This window comes from Psittacula echo (assembly GCF_963264785.1).
Source record: "Psittacula echo genome assembly, chromosome: 3".
NCBI lineage: Eukaryota > Metazoa > Chordata > Aves > Psittaciformes > Psittacidae > Psittacula > Psittacula echo.
In genome coordinates this window covers 36419879-36437652 of record NC_137736.1, presented here as the reverse complement: position 1 = coordinate 36437652, position 17774 = coordinate 36419879, and the positions used below count along the sequence as shown (strand labels likewise).

The following is a 17774-nucleotide window of genomic DNA, read 5'->3' as shown; positions in this document are numbered from 1 at the left end:
TGGTGCAGGGCAGGGTATTACCTTGATAGGGTGTTTTCCTCTGTTATTTATCAAGTGGAAGTGGCTCCAAAAAGGCACTCCAAAGCTTTAATGGACTTGCTGTTAGGAAGATGTTCTGTTTTTCAGCTAGGGACTAATCTTCATGCTTGGGTTCTGGGTTTGCACACTGGGTGTGGGTTTAATTAGGCAGCAGTCCTAATTTCCAAGACGGTGGGTATTGCAGAGACTGCAGTGGTGGATTCTGAAAAACAACCAACCAACCTTTCTGCAGAGGATGGCGGCTTTGTTTCTTGTGGGGTAATTTTTTCCCCTCTGCCTTTCTCTGCAGTGGCACCCTAGGGCGTTCTTGGTGACAAGCAGGAATTTCTTTGGCCCTTTAACATTGCTGTGTGCTGCCTGGACCAGGCTTTTTTTTTTTTGTCATGGTTAAACATCATAAGGTTGGCATCAGCCCACCTCACAAGCATGTCAAGGTCCCACTGGATGGCATCCCTTCCCTCCGGCGTATCAACCGAACCACACAGCTTGGTGTCATTGGCAAACTTGCTGAGGGCGCACTCAATCCCACTGTCTATGTCACCAACAAAGATGTTGAACAAGACCGGTCCCAACACCAATCCTTGAGGGACACCACTCGTTACCGGTCTCCAGCCGGACATCGAGCCATTGACCACAACTCTTTGTGTGCGGCCATCCAGCCATTTCTTTATCCACCGAGTGGTCCACCTATCAAATTGTTGTCTCTCCAATTTAGAGACAAGGATGTCGTGTGGGACAGTGTCGAAGGCTTTGCACAAGTCCAGGTAGATGACATAAACTGCTCCGCCCTTGTCCATCAGTTTCGTAGCCCCATCATAGAAGGCCACCAAATTGGTCAGGCAGGCTTTCCCCTTAGTGAAGCCATGCTGGCTGTCACCAAGCACCTTGTTGTTTTTCATGTGCCTTAGCATGCCTTCCAGGAGAATCTGCTCCAAGATTTTGCCAGGCACAGAGGTGAGACTGACTGGTCTGTAATTCCCTGGGTCATCCATTTTCTCTTTCTTGAAAATGGGGGTTATATTTCCCCTTTTCCAGTCATCAGTGTAGTACAAAGATTGCTAAATTGATTGCTTTGTAGTACAAAGATTGCTAAATTGAAGGGCAAAATTTATGAACTGTGCACCATATAATCTCTCTGCTGTATTAGAACATTTGGTAGCTTTGGAAATGCTGAAATAACCTCATTTAAAGTATCACATAGATGTGATCAGTTAGCATGATGTTAAAAAATTGAATTTCTTAAATGCAAACTATGAGCACTAACTGCAATTCTGCCTGTTCCTAAGGGTGAAAGAATGGTGTAAGCTTTCAAAATATTTCAGAAAAAAATTTTTTAATAAAAAGAAACTCTGGAATGCTGGAAAGGTACTTATGATTGTGTTACCAGTAACACCTGGTCCGTCTGTAAAATACACAAGTTAATAAGAGGAAATGAACAACTGTATCTTGGTTTCAGGAAAAGAACAACTGTATTTGGGTTTCAGAAAAAGGTCTTTTAATGTTGGGTGCTGAAAATAAATGTTCTGTGAGAAGTTGAAGGAAGTATACTTTTTTTCCTCTGAAACATGTTGTTAAATGAATGCCACCTAGAAAGTAAAGAAAAAAATGCATTGTATTTCGTGCTGTTAATTAGAGTAAAGCACAAGTGATCACTGGTTTAGAAAAGAGGATACATTTATCCAGATGTTTCTTAAAGGGTAATAAATCTTAAGAGTTACGGTTTTGGGGTTTGTACATTCTAGGGTGTGTGTGCATGTCTAAAATTCTATCCCTCTGTCGACTAAACCACAGGGAATTCTTGGGTTGTCCTGTGACAAAGAGAGAAGCAGATGCTGGTTTTTGCTATTGTTAATACACACAAATAATACAGCCTGTCCAATTTTGTGTACAGTAAAATCAAACAAGGTTCTAATAAGTAAATCTATTATTAGATGATGTATCTAATGAAATTATGACAGGGTGGTATACTCCTTGAAAGGAATCAAGAGTAGGTGTAAAATCTTAAAAAGAATGAGACTGACCAATTTAGCTAATAAATTTTGATGTTGCCTTTGACCTCCAGAGAAATTTGATAAATTGCCTCTTTTTTCATATCTCTTTTTATTAACTGTCATCATATAAAATAAAGGAATCCTCCTCTGCATGTATAAGCCATGTACCTCTTTGGGTCACAAAAAGGATTAGGTATTTTTAGGGACCATGTATGTTTCTATTTGATTAGAAATATTTTGCATTTGCGCTAAATTAGAAAAAGGTTTTTTTTTTTTGCAGTGTCTGCAGTTTTAATTTTTTTTTTTTGCAGTGTGTATTCGTTCATTAAGCCACTCATCACTTTTAATCAGTGGATTTATAAGAACTCAAAACTCTGAAAAATCTGTAATACACTCAGAATATTAATGGAAAAAGAGGAAAGAATGTGCTTTGGGGGAAAACTGTGCTTGGGGCAGGAGAAGACAAGACAGAACCTCAGAGGAAACACTCCCACCTCACCCTGGACATGGAATCTGTTTCCAAACAATCTTCATAACATTTTTTAATAGTGATGTTTCACTGTGGAAATTCAGCAGAGACACTTTTCTTGTCCCCCTGTATGTATGGTCTCTGTTTAAAAATCCGAATACTCTGGGTGGAAATACCATAAGTATCATCAGGATTGATGGAAAAGTCTCTTCAGAAAAGCTTTTAATGCATGTTAAATTCTCCTATTGCAGAAGTTTCCTTTGTGCAGAATAAAAACCTGTCATCCTTCATCTACTAGTACTTAGAATAACAGCATGCCTCCTTTCTTCAATCCTTGTGATGAGAATGCAGGATGCTAAAATATGAGACATGCTGAAGTGTGACAGTGGAGAATCTCATCAATTCAGATTTTTGGGAGAGAGGCATATTTAGTTGAGTAGAACAGTTCTGCCTCGAACAGAGGACACATCTTCAGTGTGCAAGAATATTATTTGAATGTTGATGATACTGAATGGCCAAATGTTTCTTTTTCTAAATATAAACAACTGTATTGACAATGGATGTGATTCTTGTTTTTTCAGAAGTATTCTGTTGTTTGCATGATACAGTTACTTTTGCTCCGTATGATTGCTCTTCTGTTGCATGGAAAAGGTTAAAGCACACCACCCTGTTTTTCTTATTTCTGTTTTGTAGATTCCAGTTTGATCATAAGCTGTAAGGAGATGCCGTCTCATGAATGAGTGGCATTGCTTTTCTTCAGAAATGAATCTTTTGCATTTTAAGGTTCATTCTTGAAAAGATTAAATACTTGCTTAGTTTTGGAAACAAAGAATTGTTTTATTCTCCATGTATATATAATATATATATACATATATATATATTTATTTTATTGCTCTCTCCAGAATTGATATTTGTTTTTTTTGAAAACTCCTTAAGCATATGCCTCATTAAAGCATTTCTGCTGCTGCATTCTGCATCCCCTCCTTTTCCCAGGGATACAGATGCAGGCTTTTCTGTGTGGTGGGGAAGGGTAGGGTAGGAGTGGTTGAAGTGTGAGTGGTTCTAGTACAAATAGATGGAGAAGGTGGGAGGATGGGGAGACAGAACTTGTGTCTCTTTCTTAAAGACTCCCTAAGTGGGTTGTGTGAAGCTAATAAACTCATGCTCTGAAGAAAAGGCAAATAATTTAAAATGTTTTGTGTGTTTGAGCATGAATTTGCTCTGCTCTCTGAAGCACCCTTACAGAGATGACTATTTAGAGGAGAAATAGAAATCAGTTCTGCTTCTTATGTTTACTTGTGTAAAGGTGTAGCAAGAAGTAATTTCTGGTGTCTGCTTGCCTTTGTGGAGTATATCAGGTGAAGATGGGTGCTGAAATCACTGAGTGCTTTTTCACTGAAGGGAAGGCCAGGTGCTGAAAGAACACTGGAAATTCAAATGCTAAAGCATACTAACAGCAAACAAAAAAGCCTTGGAGTTTAGATAACCTCAAGAAAATCTAAATATATGCTGAGAAAGTATGTAGCTACCTAGAAAACCTGCAGCTAATTATCTGTTCCTATACAGCTTGCAGGTCTGTGGTAATTAGGAAGGAATTTCCCAGCATGCAGAAACAAATACTAGCTTGGAAAAATATTAGCTTTGTCACCCTCAGCCACTTTTCTGGGCTGCTATATTCAAATTTTTTGTCACTAATTCCTAAGTCACTGTGCAGTGTCATTTTGAACAAGTTATACCTCCCAACTTCTCAGGGATAACTCAGAACTCATAACTTCTATTCTTCATGCTATGTCATTTTTCTCATCTAATTTCTCATATGAGAATGATACTGATGAGAGATCCAACACCTCAGATATGGAAGAAGTATCTCTTCTCCTATAGAGAAAGATATTCCACCCTGTTTTCTTCTTTCCCAGCCTAGTCTTTGTTCTGCAAGGCTAAAAAGTTCCTCAGTTATGTTTTATCTGGTATTACAAGCCAAAAGAAATGTAGCAATTGTTCTTGGTTTCCTCATTCAGTCTTTCTTTCTGGATTAGATTTTTACTTAGTGTTTTTCTTATTGCAGGCGTTATTTTAGCTTTTTCTTTCTGAATTCTCAGGTTCATCAGAAAAACAGCAATAAAACTGTATTACCAGGCATCATAACTATACTGATGCTGTCTAATGTGTTTTTTAGAAGTGTTTGCATTACTGCTTTTTCCTCTTTCTAAAGAGGGTTGGGATCCATTTCGTGCATGCACCTGTTGGACTCTTGGGGTTAGACACAGATCAATTCCCAGCTATTTTAATGATGTAATCAGAAATTCGTAAACTTTTTCTGAAAAAAAAAAAAAAAAAAAAAAAAAAAGCTGAAAAATCTGAATCCAGTCCTCGTAAGCACTGTAGAAGGAGAGATGGATCAAAAATGGGGGGAGGCAGAAAGCAGAGATTGTTATGTTCAGTTAGCTTGAACTTAGAAAAGAGGAAGATAAACTGGTCATTATTCCTAATTATTATTTTCATTATGGCTAGAGGATGAAAACCCACAGTGGTGACAGAGAAAGGGGAATCTCTTTAAATGAGAATAGCGTTGCTGCTGCAATTCTCCTTTCTCTTGTCAACTGCTGCAGGAAATTCATGTGTACTACATTTTCCAGTTTTCATTTCACTGGTTGTATAGGAAGTTACATCAGTTTTGCAGAATGCTGCGGACTCACAATATTTTAATGGTTTTGAAAATCAACTGGGCAAATCCAGGGAAGAAAAATCCATTAAGAGCAATTAAATATGAAGACATTTTGTCTGGCTTTAGAAACCTCTGAACCACAAATCACTGGAGGTTGTGAGGGTATTCATGGGAGGGAAAGGCTTAAAATAATGATAGAAAAGTAAATGAAGTTATTCTTGGTGGTAACTTCAACAGCAGCGTTTGAAAAGTTAAATGTTACTGCTGTATGATAGCCTGCTCCCTCCCTCCAGGATCACCTACTTGGAGTTACGTTTCCATTTAGTGACATAGTCTTTACCTTTTGGAGAGGAAGGATAATTTTCTGATTAAATGCGATCATTGGATGTTGTCTATAGCAGGATTACTTTGTGGAGCTACACAAGAATTTCAGTACACTTTAGCCAGTTCTCTCTCTGAAATCCATAAAAATATAATAATATAAATGAAGTCTTCCATCTAGTTCATAATGGAGTATTATAATCCCATGTAATTTCTGTTTCTGATCTCAAAATCTAGGCAAACAGAGCCCTCTATCTGTCTGGAACTTCTAAGTAAGATCTGAAGAAAAGCTTGTCTTGAAGGCAGTACTGCTTCAGTCAGACAATATGCTTTTTAGAGAGACGCATGTCAGCATTTTTCTTTCCTAAACTTTCTTCCCTTTACGCTGATGTCAGACAGATTCCTTGGAAGTCTCTCCTTGATCGCAATGCCTGTAACCCTGGCTTTTATAGAAGGAGAACATGTAGGTACTCCTTGCTGGAGAATTTTTCTCACCTTGGCTTTGAGCAGTGAGAAAACTGAAGCAAACAGATGAAGAATGTCTCTTCTGAGATCAAGACAAACCCAGATGACTGATGCCACAGGCAGCTAGTCTTGAACTAAGAATGGATATTGAGTGCTGCGTTGGAAAATTAATCTAAAATAAAAATCACTCTAAAAGAGAAAAACTGAAATTTTGGGTTGGTGGTTTGTTTTGGTTTTGTTTTTTGAGGGTTTTTGGTTTGGTTTTTTTGTTTGTTTCTTTTTTTTTTTTTTCTTTTATGCTACTTTTTTTTTTCTAATTCTGGTATTTTATGTAGATGTGTAATTTCAAATCCATGTGGCATCTTTCCATGTTCCCTGGTAGCTAACCTCTATAAACTGATTTTTATCTTTTCCTGGGATTCTAGTTCTCATTAGATAGTCTTACAGCTTGTACATACAAACTTGGAGATGTTGTGTGTGTCTTGAGATACTTTGGTGATTTGAGTTCAGGGAGCAAGTACCAGGGGTAGGACTTTGCTTTGTTATCTGGCTGGAACACAGTGAATCACTGAGGTATTGGAGCAGTGTCTTGAAGCGCTGTTCCATTCCATGGTGACTCATCTGTTCTGGCTGTGAAAAGAAGGTGGTCGACAGTTTTTCAATCGCTGGGAAGAATGCGATTTACCATGTCAACAAAGGATTACTTTGTCATGCGTGGAACAAAGTTTCCCATCTCTGTGCTGTGTCATTCAGTGTGAGGTGAACAGCAATTCACTGGTCTGGGGTATCAGACCAATATAAATCTAGAAGTGTACCTCTTCTCCTGCGTCACTTTGGTAGACTTTTCTTTTGGAAAAAAGCGAATGAAGGGAGAGCAGCCATACGAAGAATCTAAGACACAGCTCTCATAAAGTCAGATTACTCAAACTTCTAGGTATAGGAGCTCCAATTTCACTGAAATGAAAGTAAATAAAGTGGAATTTTCTATTTTACTGCTTTCATGACAGGCATATTGCACAGACAGCAGAGTTCTCTAGGGGATTTGGGGAGGGCTGAAGCAGGTTGTTAGCCTGAGGATTCCCTTTGTTTTACTGAAAAGGATCTGAATTGTAGGCCTGAAAAGTCTTGAAGTCCGTCACAGTGAAGGCCCTAAAAAGGTTTAAAAACGATTGAGAGGCATAGCTATCATACTGTGAAATTATGAGAGATATCAAGAAGTAGAATATATGTACCAGTTGATACAGAATCAGATAATTACCATGTTTATCAATTAAATACAGCCTGAACTTCCTACAGCACATCGTAAAGTGGATGTGTTTCTGTTTAAGAAAAGAATTAAATGTTAGGAACAAGGGTGCATGAACACCATGGATTAGAAAGGGATTCTGCTGACTTTTAGTGCAAGGGTAAGAGGGGGTATCCACTCGCACCAAAGAGCAGCAATTTGAATGTAAAATTATTACAGGGAACTCAACTTAGCAAGATAACTTTAAATAGAAGTTCCCTAGAGTCTTGCAAAAGGATGTCAAATGAACAGAGGAGGAGAAAATCTCCATGCTGTGGCGTTGGTTAATGGGCTTTCCTGTCCTCTCCTCCCTTCTCCTTCAGGCTGCTGGCTACCTGCATAAGCAACGGAGTTAGAAATAAACTGCCCCAGATAAAAAAGATTTTAAAACTACCATGTTTGAGAGGTTTCCTATAACCTTTCCTTGTGATTATCAGGCGATAGTCAGAACTGAGGAGAGACCAGTGGATTTAAATTGTTCAAGGTCCTGATTCAGGACAGTTGTGATGTTTCCATTTGCAATTTTTCAGAAGTTAAGTTGTTAGTTAGAAGTAACTAGCATCACGTACAGCATCAGTGATACAGTGGTAAGAAGGAGGGGGATTAATGGGGGAAAGCAAGCTGAGCTCTGGAATAGATGAAGAAAGAGCTAAGTAGAGCAGTGCAGGATTAGCAGAGATGGTGGAGAGTGAGTGTCCTATCATTCGGCTTGTTTGTATTTTTCTCTTTATTTGTTTTGCCTTTAGAAATTGAGGGCTCTTGCACTCTCTCTGGTGTGTATATATTCATAGAGTGGGCTGAAAATTCACTGATGTACAGTTTTCTGTTAAGAAATGATGATTTGATGGGATTGAAATATTCTGTGGGAATGGTTGGTGGGCTGCCCAGCTGCTCTGCTTTGCTCTTGGCTGCTGGCCATCTTGTCTGCTCCCCCAGCTGCCTGTCATGTGGGCCTGCTGCCTTGTCTGTTGTATCCTATTTTAAGTATTTGTACATTCTAACAAATAAAACAGCAAATCACCAATTAGAACACCAATTAGTGTTACTACTTAACCAACTATGAATCTAATTGGAAAATCATTTTCAGTAATAATTGATTGATATCTAACTAGCAACCATTATGCAATGAGCTTGCATTTCGATACTGAAAACCGTTAAGTCTTTTAAAAGTTACACATTCTTACTTTAATATTGTATGTATTTATAACAACACAAACTATATGCTATCGAGTAACATTCCCCATCTAAGGATGTTACTGACTAATGTAAAAATCAAGTAAAAATTGAAGCAACCAGTGTGACTTTTTTCCTAAAGCTGATACTAAGAATTTTGTTCCAAATGTGGGATTTTGTTCAGTTTGCAGTTTACAGAACAAACTGTTTTTATGCTAGAGTTAATGAAGCCTGGGTAATGACAGGCTGGTGTCTGTTGTCCTTTCACACCTCCTGTCCTTCCTTCTCCCGCTTTACTTTGGAAGCACACATAAACTGGAATTCCTCTAGTTTTCCTAGTGAAGCATCCTGAATGACATCTTGTTTTCTGTGACATCTCTGAGCAGGAAAAGAACATGCTTGATGTAAAACTGTGCTCTTGAGTTAAGTGTCTCTTCCCAAAGAGGGGAGAGTAATTAAACGCTTATCTGCTTTCTGCAGGCAGGCCTTGGTTTGGGGGCTCTTTCTTTATCCAGCAAGTATTTTCAGTGGCATTTTCCAAGTTTTCCATCTTTGAGATATTCTCTTTTCTTCAGAATTCATTTAAAGGCAGCTAACTGGTTCAAGAGTTACTCACCTGCAAAGAACAACATATAAGTAGCCACAGCATTCTTTGGCAACTTACTCAAAATTCAACTTAGTTATTTCCATTAAGCAGAATTCCAGATTCAGTATGGTTCTCGGTAGCACCCAGCACAATGTGGCTTTAAGGTTCAAAGGAACAACCATAGACAGTTTTGCCACTTCATTTTTGTGATTGTTTCCCTTTTTGGTTTTTATTGGTTTGCTTGTGTGTATTTGAATCCCTTTGCAGTCATTCATGCTTTAGAATTCTGCTTGTCCACTCCCATTTTATGTGGAGTGCCTCAGACAGAACAGCTGTGTAATTAATGATATTAAGGTTTTTTCCAACATAGTAGTGATTCTCCAGCAGTCAGAAACTGACAGGGAAGTAATGGGGCTACTTGTAAACTCAGTGGGGTTCCTGTCCTTACTGGAAAGGGTTGGAAAATGGTGAATCAAGAATGTAAAATTCCATACTAGTAGATCAATTTCATTAAATGTTTTGGGCATAAATAGTGATGATCACTTGCCATAGAAAAGGAAATAAAACATTTCAATAAACTGACCAAATGTTATCTTCCAAAAAAGATGTTTCAGTAATATTTAATGTCTCTTCATGTATGCACACCATTTCTGTACTTCTGATTAAAAACATTTGTGAAGAGATCTGGTAATTTCTGTTAGGCCACTGTATCTATGTGGAAAAAGAGAAAGACCAAATCCTGTAATAGGTATGAAATAAAAATGGTAGTCTTCAAAAAAAAAAAAACCAAGGTTGAAAAGAGCTGCTCTGTGTTTGACTTGCTTTTGCTAATCAACACTGGGGACCCCACCACAAGAGTATGGAACAAAAATAAGAGCCTGCAGGACAGGATTATGAGTGTCCTGATTTTGGCAGGGATAGAGTTAATTTTCTTCCTAGTGTCTGGATTCTGCTCCTAGGGGAGGGTTCCTGAGGCCTGGAAAAAAGGAAATGTCACTCCTGACTTCCAGAAGGAGGATGTCCCTTTGTCATACAAGGAGAGGAGGCTGAGAGAGCTGAGGTTATTCAGCCTGGAGAAGAAAAGGCTCAGGGGCATCTTGTTAAGGGTATAAACAAATACCTGATTCGGGAAGTAATGAAGGTACAACTAGACTTTTCTCAGTGGTGCCTGCTGAAAGAAGAAAAGGCAGCAGGCACAGATTGAAAACACAGGATTCCTTTTAAAAACAGAGAAGACTTTTTAAATTGTGAAGGTGATTGAAGAGTGGAGGAGGTTGCCTAGGGAGTTTGTGGAGCATCTATCCTTAGAGGCAGTCAAAACCCAACTGGACATCATCCTTGAAAACCTGCTTTAGTTGACCATTCTCCGAGCAGAGAGTCAGCCTAGATGATCTCCACAGGTGCCGTATCCATTTCTTTGTGCAAACCTTGGGCAAATCAGTTTAGTTACCAAGCATCCAGTCTAAGACTTTGTGAGTATTGACAGTATTAGGGGAATCTTAGGGAGAATATTAAATTTGCTTAGACGAACAGTCTTTATAAAAAGTCTTTGAAGGTGAATTTAATTTTGTGTGCTACACAACACCTTTGCTCACTTGATTTGTTTCATGAAAACACTGTTTTCTGTTAAAATACGTAAATTAATGAAAATATTTGCATCAAGTGGAAAATGAAGATGTTGATATCAAGTGAAATTTTGTAAGCTTCAGTGGAAAGCATGTAAATCAGATACCCATAGCAACGATCACTGTTTAGACATTTGCTTGGCTGTTTGTTCTTATGACAAATCTGAGGAGGTAGACTAGTTGATGTGGATTCCATTTTGCCAAAGACTGAGATTTGCTTACAGATTAAGGAATACCCAGTTTACAAAACTGTATATATTCCATCATCAGTTATTTTGAGTTATTTAGTGTTGCTTTATCATTTTGTCTTTAATATTAAAGTGGTCACTGTAAAGCAGTTGTAGCACAGCGTATTACTCAAAGGGTTTTGAAATTATTAATGTATCTTGAATTAGTTCCTGTATGTGAGTTTTGATAATTAAGTAATAGTCTGATGTACCCTGTCCTTCCCTGGGTGACAAGAAGCTTTTTTACAGATACTGCTGGGAAGCCATTTGAGGGACTGTGGTAGAACCAGACTCCCCTCTTGAGCATGTTTAAGCAGGTTTTGCCATCTGTGTCTTGGTCCTTGAGTGAAAATGGTGGGACGGCAGTGTTTCAGGGGAGTTTAAAAAGTAGTGCTCATTGAGAGGGGTGCTACAGGGAATAGGGAAGTGCAGCGCTGGTGAGAAGTTGAAAAAGATACGGACAAATGTACTGTCTTCTCTAAGAAGGAGATGAGCAGGATAGGGAGGAGAGCATGGTAATTTCAAACATAGGTACCACTCACAAGAAAGGAAAAAAAAGAAAAAAGAACCCCCCCCACCAAAAAAACCCCAACAAGAAGAGAGAAGAAAAATATTTACACATCCACAATACTTTGTGGATGGCAGTTTTTGTTTCTTTGGGCTTTATTTGTTATGTTTTTTCCTACTTTACCTTCTTAAAATTTTTTCTGTGAAAGAAAGGAAGTATTTTTTATGACTCAAGAATGATGTATTACCCAGTTTTTGTCTACAAGCCGTAGGTGTATTTTTGCAATATTACAACTGTATTTTAAAGATCCTGTATAAACCTAATGATTTTTCAGGTACTATAAAATTTCTTGAAGACCTTGAAGAAGCCAAAACTAATTAAATGAATTTGTAATACACCCCTTACAGGATCTTAGAATTTCTGCAGGTGTGACAAATGTGTAGAACATCTAGACGAGGAGCTCTCTTTTTCATGTTTCTACAAATCTAAACAAATTTTGTTTAATCCCTCTCTCCTTCTCCTGAACACTTACAATCTTTGTGACTGGAACTGCTAGAGCTTGTCAGCTCCCAAAGGCATATAGCTGTTTATACACAGTAGCCTGAGTGGAATTTTTATGTGGTGCACACTCTCTAGGGAACTGCTACTATATATTGAATAGTGTTGGGAGGAATATTAGGCACCGTAGCGTCAAAACTACTTCTTTTGGTTTTTTTTCAGTAAATAAATAAACATATTCACACATTTGGACACAAAAAAGTTTTCTTTTGCTTGGAACAGGTGGCTGAGAGACCCTGTGACCACAGGATGAGCTGTAAACTGTAAAACCTTATTTTTTTAGTTAGGTTTCCTGAAGAGCAATGCCCCCTGCCCACATGCCACCTCTTCTGCAGCCTGGTGTGATTATGGGCCGGACTGCAGGTTCCGCTGGAGCTTAGGCAGCTGTGGAAGGGGCGTTTGGAATCCTGCTGGAAGCAGTTTTAAGGTGTTATCAAAGGCTTTACAATCACTGGCCTCATAAGGGTGCTGAGCTGTTTTCAATTATTTTCCCGTTTCCCCCATAGTTCATCTTTAGGCTTCCACCACGTGACTGCGTGGGGACTTTGTTTCTTCTGATTTATTTTTTGTCTCATAGTGAGGTGGGGTACACTCTGATTTCTGTATAAATAGTAGATATCCTTTCATGAAATAAAGGGGTTATTTTACCTATGTCTGGCCCTGCCCCTTAGAGTCATGAAGAAGAACTGGTATATTTGCTTGTGTTTCTCACTGATTAAGGACCTACCTGCATGGTGAAGGCTGACGAGCAGGCTGTGGTGTTAGTCCATTTTTTTATCCATCTTTTACTGACCCATAGAAGTTGGTTTCTCTCAAGTCAAACATTTACATAATTTATAAAATCTGTTTATCTAGTTATAATATCGAAAGTATTGAGTTTTGTGGTTTGTTTTGTTTCGTTTTTTTTAAAGGCAGGTTGTGTGTTAAAATCTTTAGGATTTCACTCTTTCTGTTTGAAAGCCCTTGTAGGTTTAATATGCATTTTCTTAGTAGCAGTGTAGGCTTACAGAGATTTTACTTACTTTGCTACATTCCACTCTTTCATTCGTGCTAATGCAGTTGCTGAGGGTGAGGGATTACACAATGAACTTGGCTGGGAAACCGATCTAGTTAAAAAGAATCTTTTTTTTTGTTTCTTTTTTATCTGTATATTGATAGATCAGTTCTGGCGTTGAGTTGGCTGTAGTACTATACAAATGACTATCAGCAAAATTGAGAGGCAGTGTTAGGGAATGTTTCTGAATCAGCAATGCTATGAAACTATGACAAAAACTGTTCCTTTGCATTTTTAAGTTGCAAGGTCCCAACTCGATGTTGCCCTGAGGCTGCTTTGATTCTTCAGTGTCTTTTTCCACTCTCTTTCTAGAAGTGCCTGCTATAGAGATTTTCCTTTGCATGCCTAACTTCTTTGTATATATTCTTGTGTTTCTAAAACACAAATCAGGTCTCAAATGCCTGTGGAAGGCACTCATGTTACAGGTGAAAAACGTCTGCTCTCAGATGCGGTAGCTGTACATTTCTAGATTCAAAGTAAGGCTTGAATGTGAGTATGGACGCTTGCTACGCAGGACAGGTGCGTTTTTCTGACCCTGTGTTTGTAGACAAAGTGTAACTGTGATGCTCTAGTCTGATGTCCTTCTGCCGAAACCACTGACTGCATGCTTGAAGATGGAGAAAAAGGCTTTGTTGTGAAATTGGCCTGAAATGGCTCGAGAATAGAGCCCATGAAATGTTTGGGATCTGTTTCCATCTGCTGCTTCAGAGAGGCTATAAGCTGGTTACTTGGGTTATTGTAGAAGGTCTGTGAGATGGACGGAGTTTTCCTCATTTGTTAACGTATTTTTTTTTCCCCATGATTGCTTAAAACAAGATCAGAAAGTCTTCAATGTGCTTTTTCGTCTCAGTTACATATAAAAGTGCACTCAGATACATCTTTCGCCTTCTGAATTACCTATAAATAAAATACTGTAGCTTATTTGTTGTAAAATACAATTGAAATGTTGCTTAGCACTAAATAGTGCGTGTAAGTAACGGTACACGAAATAAACTAGACAATCTTCTTAAATTGCATAAGCGTATAAAATGGAAATAGGTATTTGAGCCATCTAGTGGTTGGTGTGAAACATCCTAGCATTTTTGATAGTTTGTAGAAAATGTTAATGACATCTAATCGGAAATGGCATTTCTAATTTTTTTCCATGCTTTTTAGTAGCATGGGTGTAGATGAAAAAATGCAGACATTCAACTTCAGATTTGAGGTACAATCTGTTTCAGTTTGCAGGGTGGTTTTTTTTTTCATTTACTGTAGATTTTGGTGGAGAGAGAGCTCTGATAACAAAAAATTGCATTAAAAGTTAGTAACCGAATAATGAGTTTTGTTAGCATGAGATCTTCAAAAATTGTGAGGGTTGTTAAGAAGTTCAAGGAAAGGATTATACAAGATAATTTTGTTTGATAATTTTGTTTTCTACTCCTCACTTTAAAATGTTTGGAGGGGGGAAAACTGGGCTTATATTCCACTTTACCAGCTATTTATAGCAGTATTCTGAATAGCAGGGATTAAATTACAAAGGTAGTCTTACTGGAAAACATGCGGTGGATACTTTTTGTGATAAACTTGTCCAAATAAAATTAACAAAGGCAACTGAAAACAGAGATTTATTTATTTATTTAAAGATGGAGTGTGTTTCTTGTAAACAGAGTCACAGAATCTTGTGATGTTAAGAAAAAGGACATTTTGTAGATGAAAATTTTGTGTAATGATCTCGCTTAGTCCTGGTAATGCATTTCATATTGGATGTTGCCAACAGGAACTTGGCTGCACATCGGACATGATGGTATTCTGCAATACAGGCAGAAAAGTTAGTTGCTGAAGCATTGAATTTTATGTACTTCTCACCTTGAGTTGTTTGTGGGAAAACACGGCATACACTGAAATACTGATATGTGCCAGTCCTTGTGAAAGTCCTATTGAGCTTCAAACACAGATTAAAGGATATTTTTCTTACCTTTCTGATGACAAATCTAATAAACAATCAACAAATAGTACTAATGGTGTTACACATGGTTAGAGCTGTAGTATTTCAGGACAGATAAATATGATCCATCCTGACATTTCAGAATTTTTACCTTTACATGTGAAGTAAAGTGTTACAGGGTCCTAAATCTTGCCGCTTTATATTGAGAAGGCAGTGTCAGTTTAACAGATTTCAAGATTGATCTCAGGTGCTTTGTGATGCCAAATGAGAACGAGAGAAAAATGGGAAAAACAGTCACAGAACAAGGGACAGAGCAGTAATGGCTGATTTTTATTTTACTGGGCAGGAACAACCTGAATGCGTCATGTGAACTTGATACATTAATTACATTTGGACAAATCACCTACATCTTTGTCCTGTTGTGCCTTGGAAGTTGGTCATCATTAACTGTTAGGATCAAAATAATCATCTAGATGAATCTTCTGAATCTGTAACTCAATTTGGACTGTGAACTCTTAACAGGTTTCAGAAGAGGAAATTCTTTGAAGACGTTTTAGTTGTCTGGCATAGTCTTCTTGAATCTTGCATTGTGGTGATGAAGGATTTTTGTTATTATTATTCTAACCTTTACGATGATCTATTCTCGATTGCAGTTGGGGGATCTCTGGACAGTTCTGTTAAGTTCTGTTCTCCAAATGAGCCCGACACCATAAAGATTACTAGGTGTGCGCTGTGTTTTGAAGCTTCCATGTTGCATTCATGAAAATCTCTCTGTCTTTTTCATTTAAAGTGACTTTAAGGCATTATGTATGCTCAGTTTTCAGGCTTGCCTTCTTTCCTAGTCTGTTGCTGCCTGAGCACGCTTGGAAAGCAGGAAATGCATGGAGTACGGAGTGGGAGGTCTTTTGTCTTTCAGATGTCCATGTTGTGTTTTTATTCAATTAAACAGGAATGTGGGGTTTATGTAGTAGTAAAGTGTCATCTTTTTATTGTTTATATACTTCCCCCTTCACTCCCCCTGTTAACATCTTCCAGTGCTCCGATTGCCGTAGTATCTGGTCATACCACATAATTTTCTTGGAAGCTGTCCATGGCTGAAGCTATGATCCAGCTGTATTCATGAAAGGATCTTTGGCATTTCTCGTGGTTTTAATTTGCATTTAGAAGGCACAAATGAGGTATAATGAAATGGTAGTATTGGGTCCTGTTTCTGATGAATGTTGCTTTTCGAATTATGTTCTGGTTACCAGTTATTTTCTAGGAGAAAATTCGTTATATTTAGATAGGTTTTAAGGCATAACTAGGATTCCTTTCGTGGAATTGACCAGAAATTTGACCTGTTGAACAAGTGGAAGAGGCATTATTTTGAAATACAGACTTTGACAATGGAAATTCCATCTCTTGTCCATGTGTCAGAGCTTTGTGTTCTTTGGGATGCATTCCTTGTCTCTCAAAACCAGAATTGTATATAAGAAAAGCCTAAAAATGTGTTATAGGCAGCATGTATGTGTTGTCTCCTGTAATTAATGGAACAGCTCTGCTAAATAGAAAACAACTATGATGTGGCATAACTTTTACATGGGAAAAATAAATTGCTTTTTCTAATTCAGGAAATAAGTACTAATTATTTGTAGAATTAGATAGTTAAACATGCATTGAAAATCCTTAGTGTAATGTCACTTTAGAAGCAAGTCATACTTTTCTGTGGAAAGAAAATGGGTTTCCAGAGGGAGAATGATTCTTCTCCCTCTTCCTCTCACTGTCTCTCCCCCCTTCACACACACCCCCCCTTTTTCTATTTTCTATTTCCTTACTTTGGGAAGTAGGGAAAATAGAAATTTGATTAATGATGAAGAAATGTGATTGTCTTGGGCTTGAAGCCAGTGTCTGTATTTTTGGTATTCAGAAAAGTGAAATTTCCTTAAACATATTTTCAGATTCATGTAATTAATGTTCTACTTTAGACACTGAAATTGGGGTGTGCAGCTTTGTTTACTTGTATATTAGTATAAATTATTATGACTATGAAATGGTATTCAGTCATAAAACGTTTTTTATTATAATAAATTGCTTAAGACCTCTACTCCGTCATTTCCTTCCCTGCTGTTGTACAAGTAGAACAAAACACATCAGTTTCTCTGATGTAAAAGTACTTGAACATTATTGTTGTTGCTATTCCTCCAAAAATACTTGAAGAATCACTTTTTATTATTATTATCTACCTGTCTTTCCATTCCTTCATTTCTTTTTCTTCCTGTTCAAGGTGAAATTTAAACAGAATGTCAAAGGAAAAGTAAAATACTGGAAAATCATTCTGACAGCATATGGTTGGGTTATCTGAGTTTTAAACACTGTTTCTTTCTTTTACAGAATGCTGCCTTTTTATATGGCCTTGGTTTGGTCTACTTCCATTACAATGCCTTTCAATGGTAAGTTGGAATTGCTATTGTGTGATGTTTCATCAGTAGGTGAATATTTCAACTTCAGTTCAGTATGAGTGTAGGATAGTTTAATTTTTTTATTGTAGGTGCTTGAAGAAACACTGTTCTGGATCACGTATCTGACTTACTGTAACATATCTGTGGGCAGCCACAACAGTTGCTTGAAAAAGAAAGCACTTACCGGGGAAGAATTGTAGCTCCTTATAATACCATTCAGCCAGGAGGGTGGAGCAGTATGACTCAACAGGTTTTTGTGAATTATTATTATTGATAGCCTGTAGCCTGTGTTTGTTTGAAAGCCTGCTTACAAAAAACTTCCCTCTTGGAGAAGTGGCAAAGTGGGCTTGTTTTCATTTAGCTTCGCATTCAGCAATTGCTGCATAGCTGTATAATGTAAAAGTTTTGGACGTGAGAAGCAGTACACTCAGACTTGAATCAGAATG

At 37.8% G+C, this 17774-nt stretch overlaps 1 protein-coding gene across 7 annotated transcripts in view; it reads left to right on the top strand.

The window, feature by feature from the left end:
* KDM6A (lysine demethylase 6A) overlaps window positions 1-17774 on the top strand; it is a 160582-nt gene that overhangs the window by 57169 nt on the left and 85639 nt on the right. For all 7 annotated transcript variants that reach the window (XM_080613945.1, XM_080613941.1, XM_080613947.1 and 4 more), the window contains one exon: window positions 17261-17319. In XM_080613945.1, the coding sequence (XP_080470071.1) occupies window positions 17261-17319 (59 nt within the window). The remainder of the gene's footprint in view (window positions 1-17260; window positions 17320-17774) is intronic.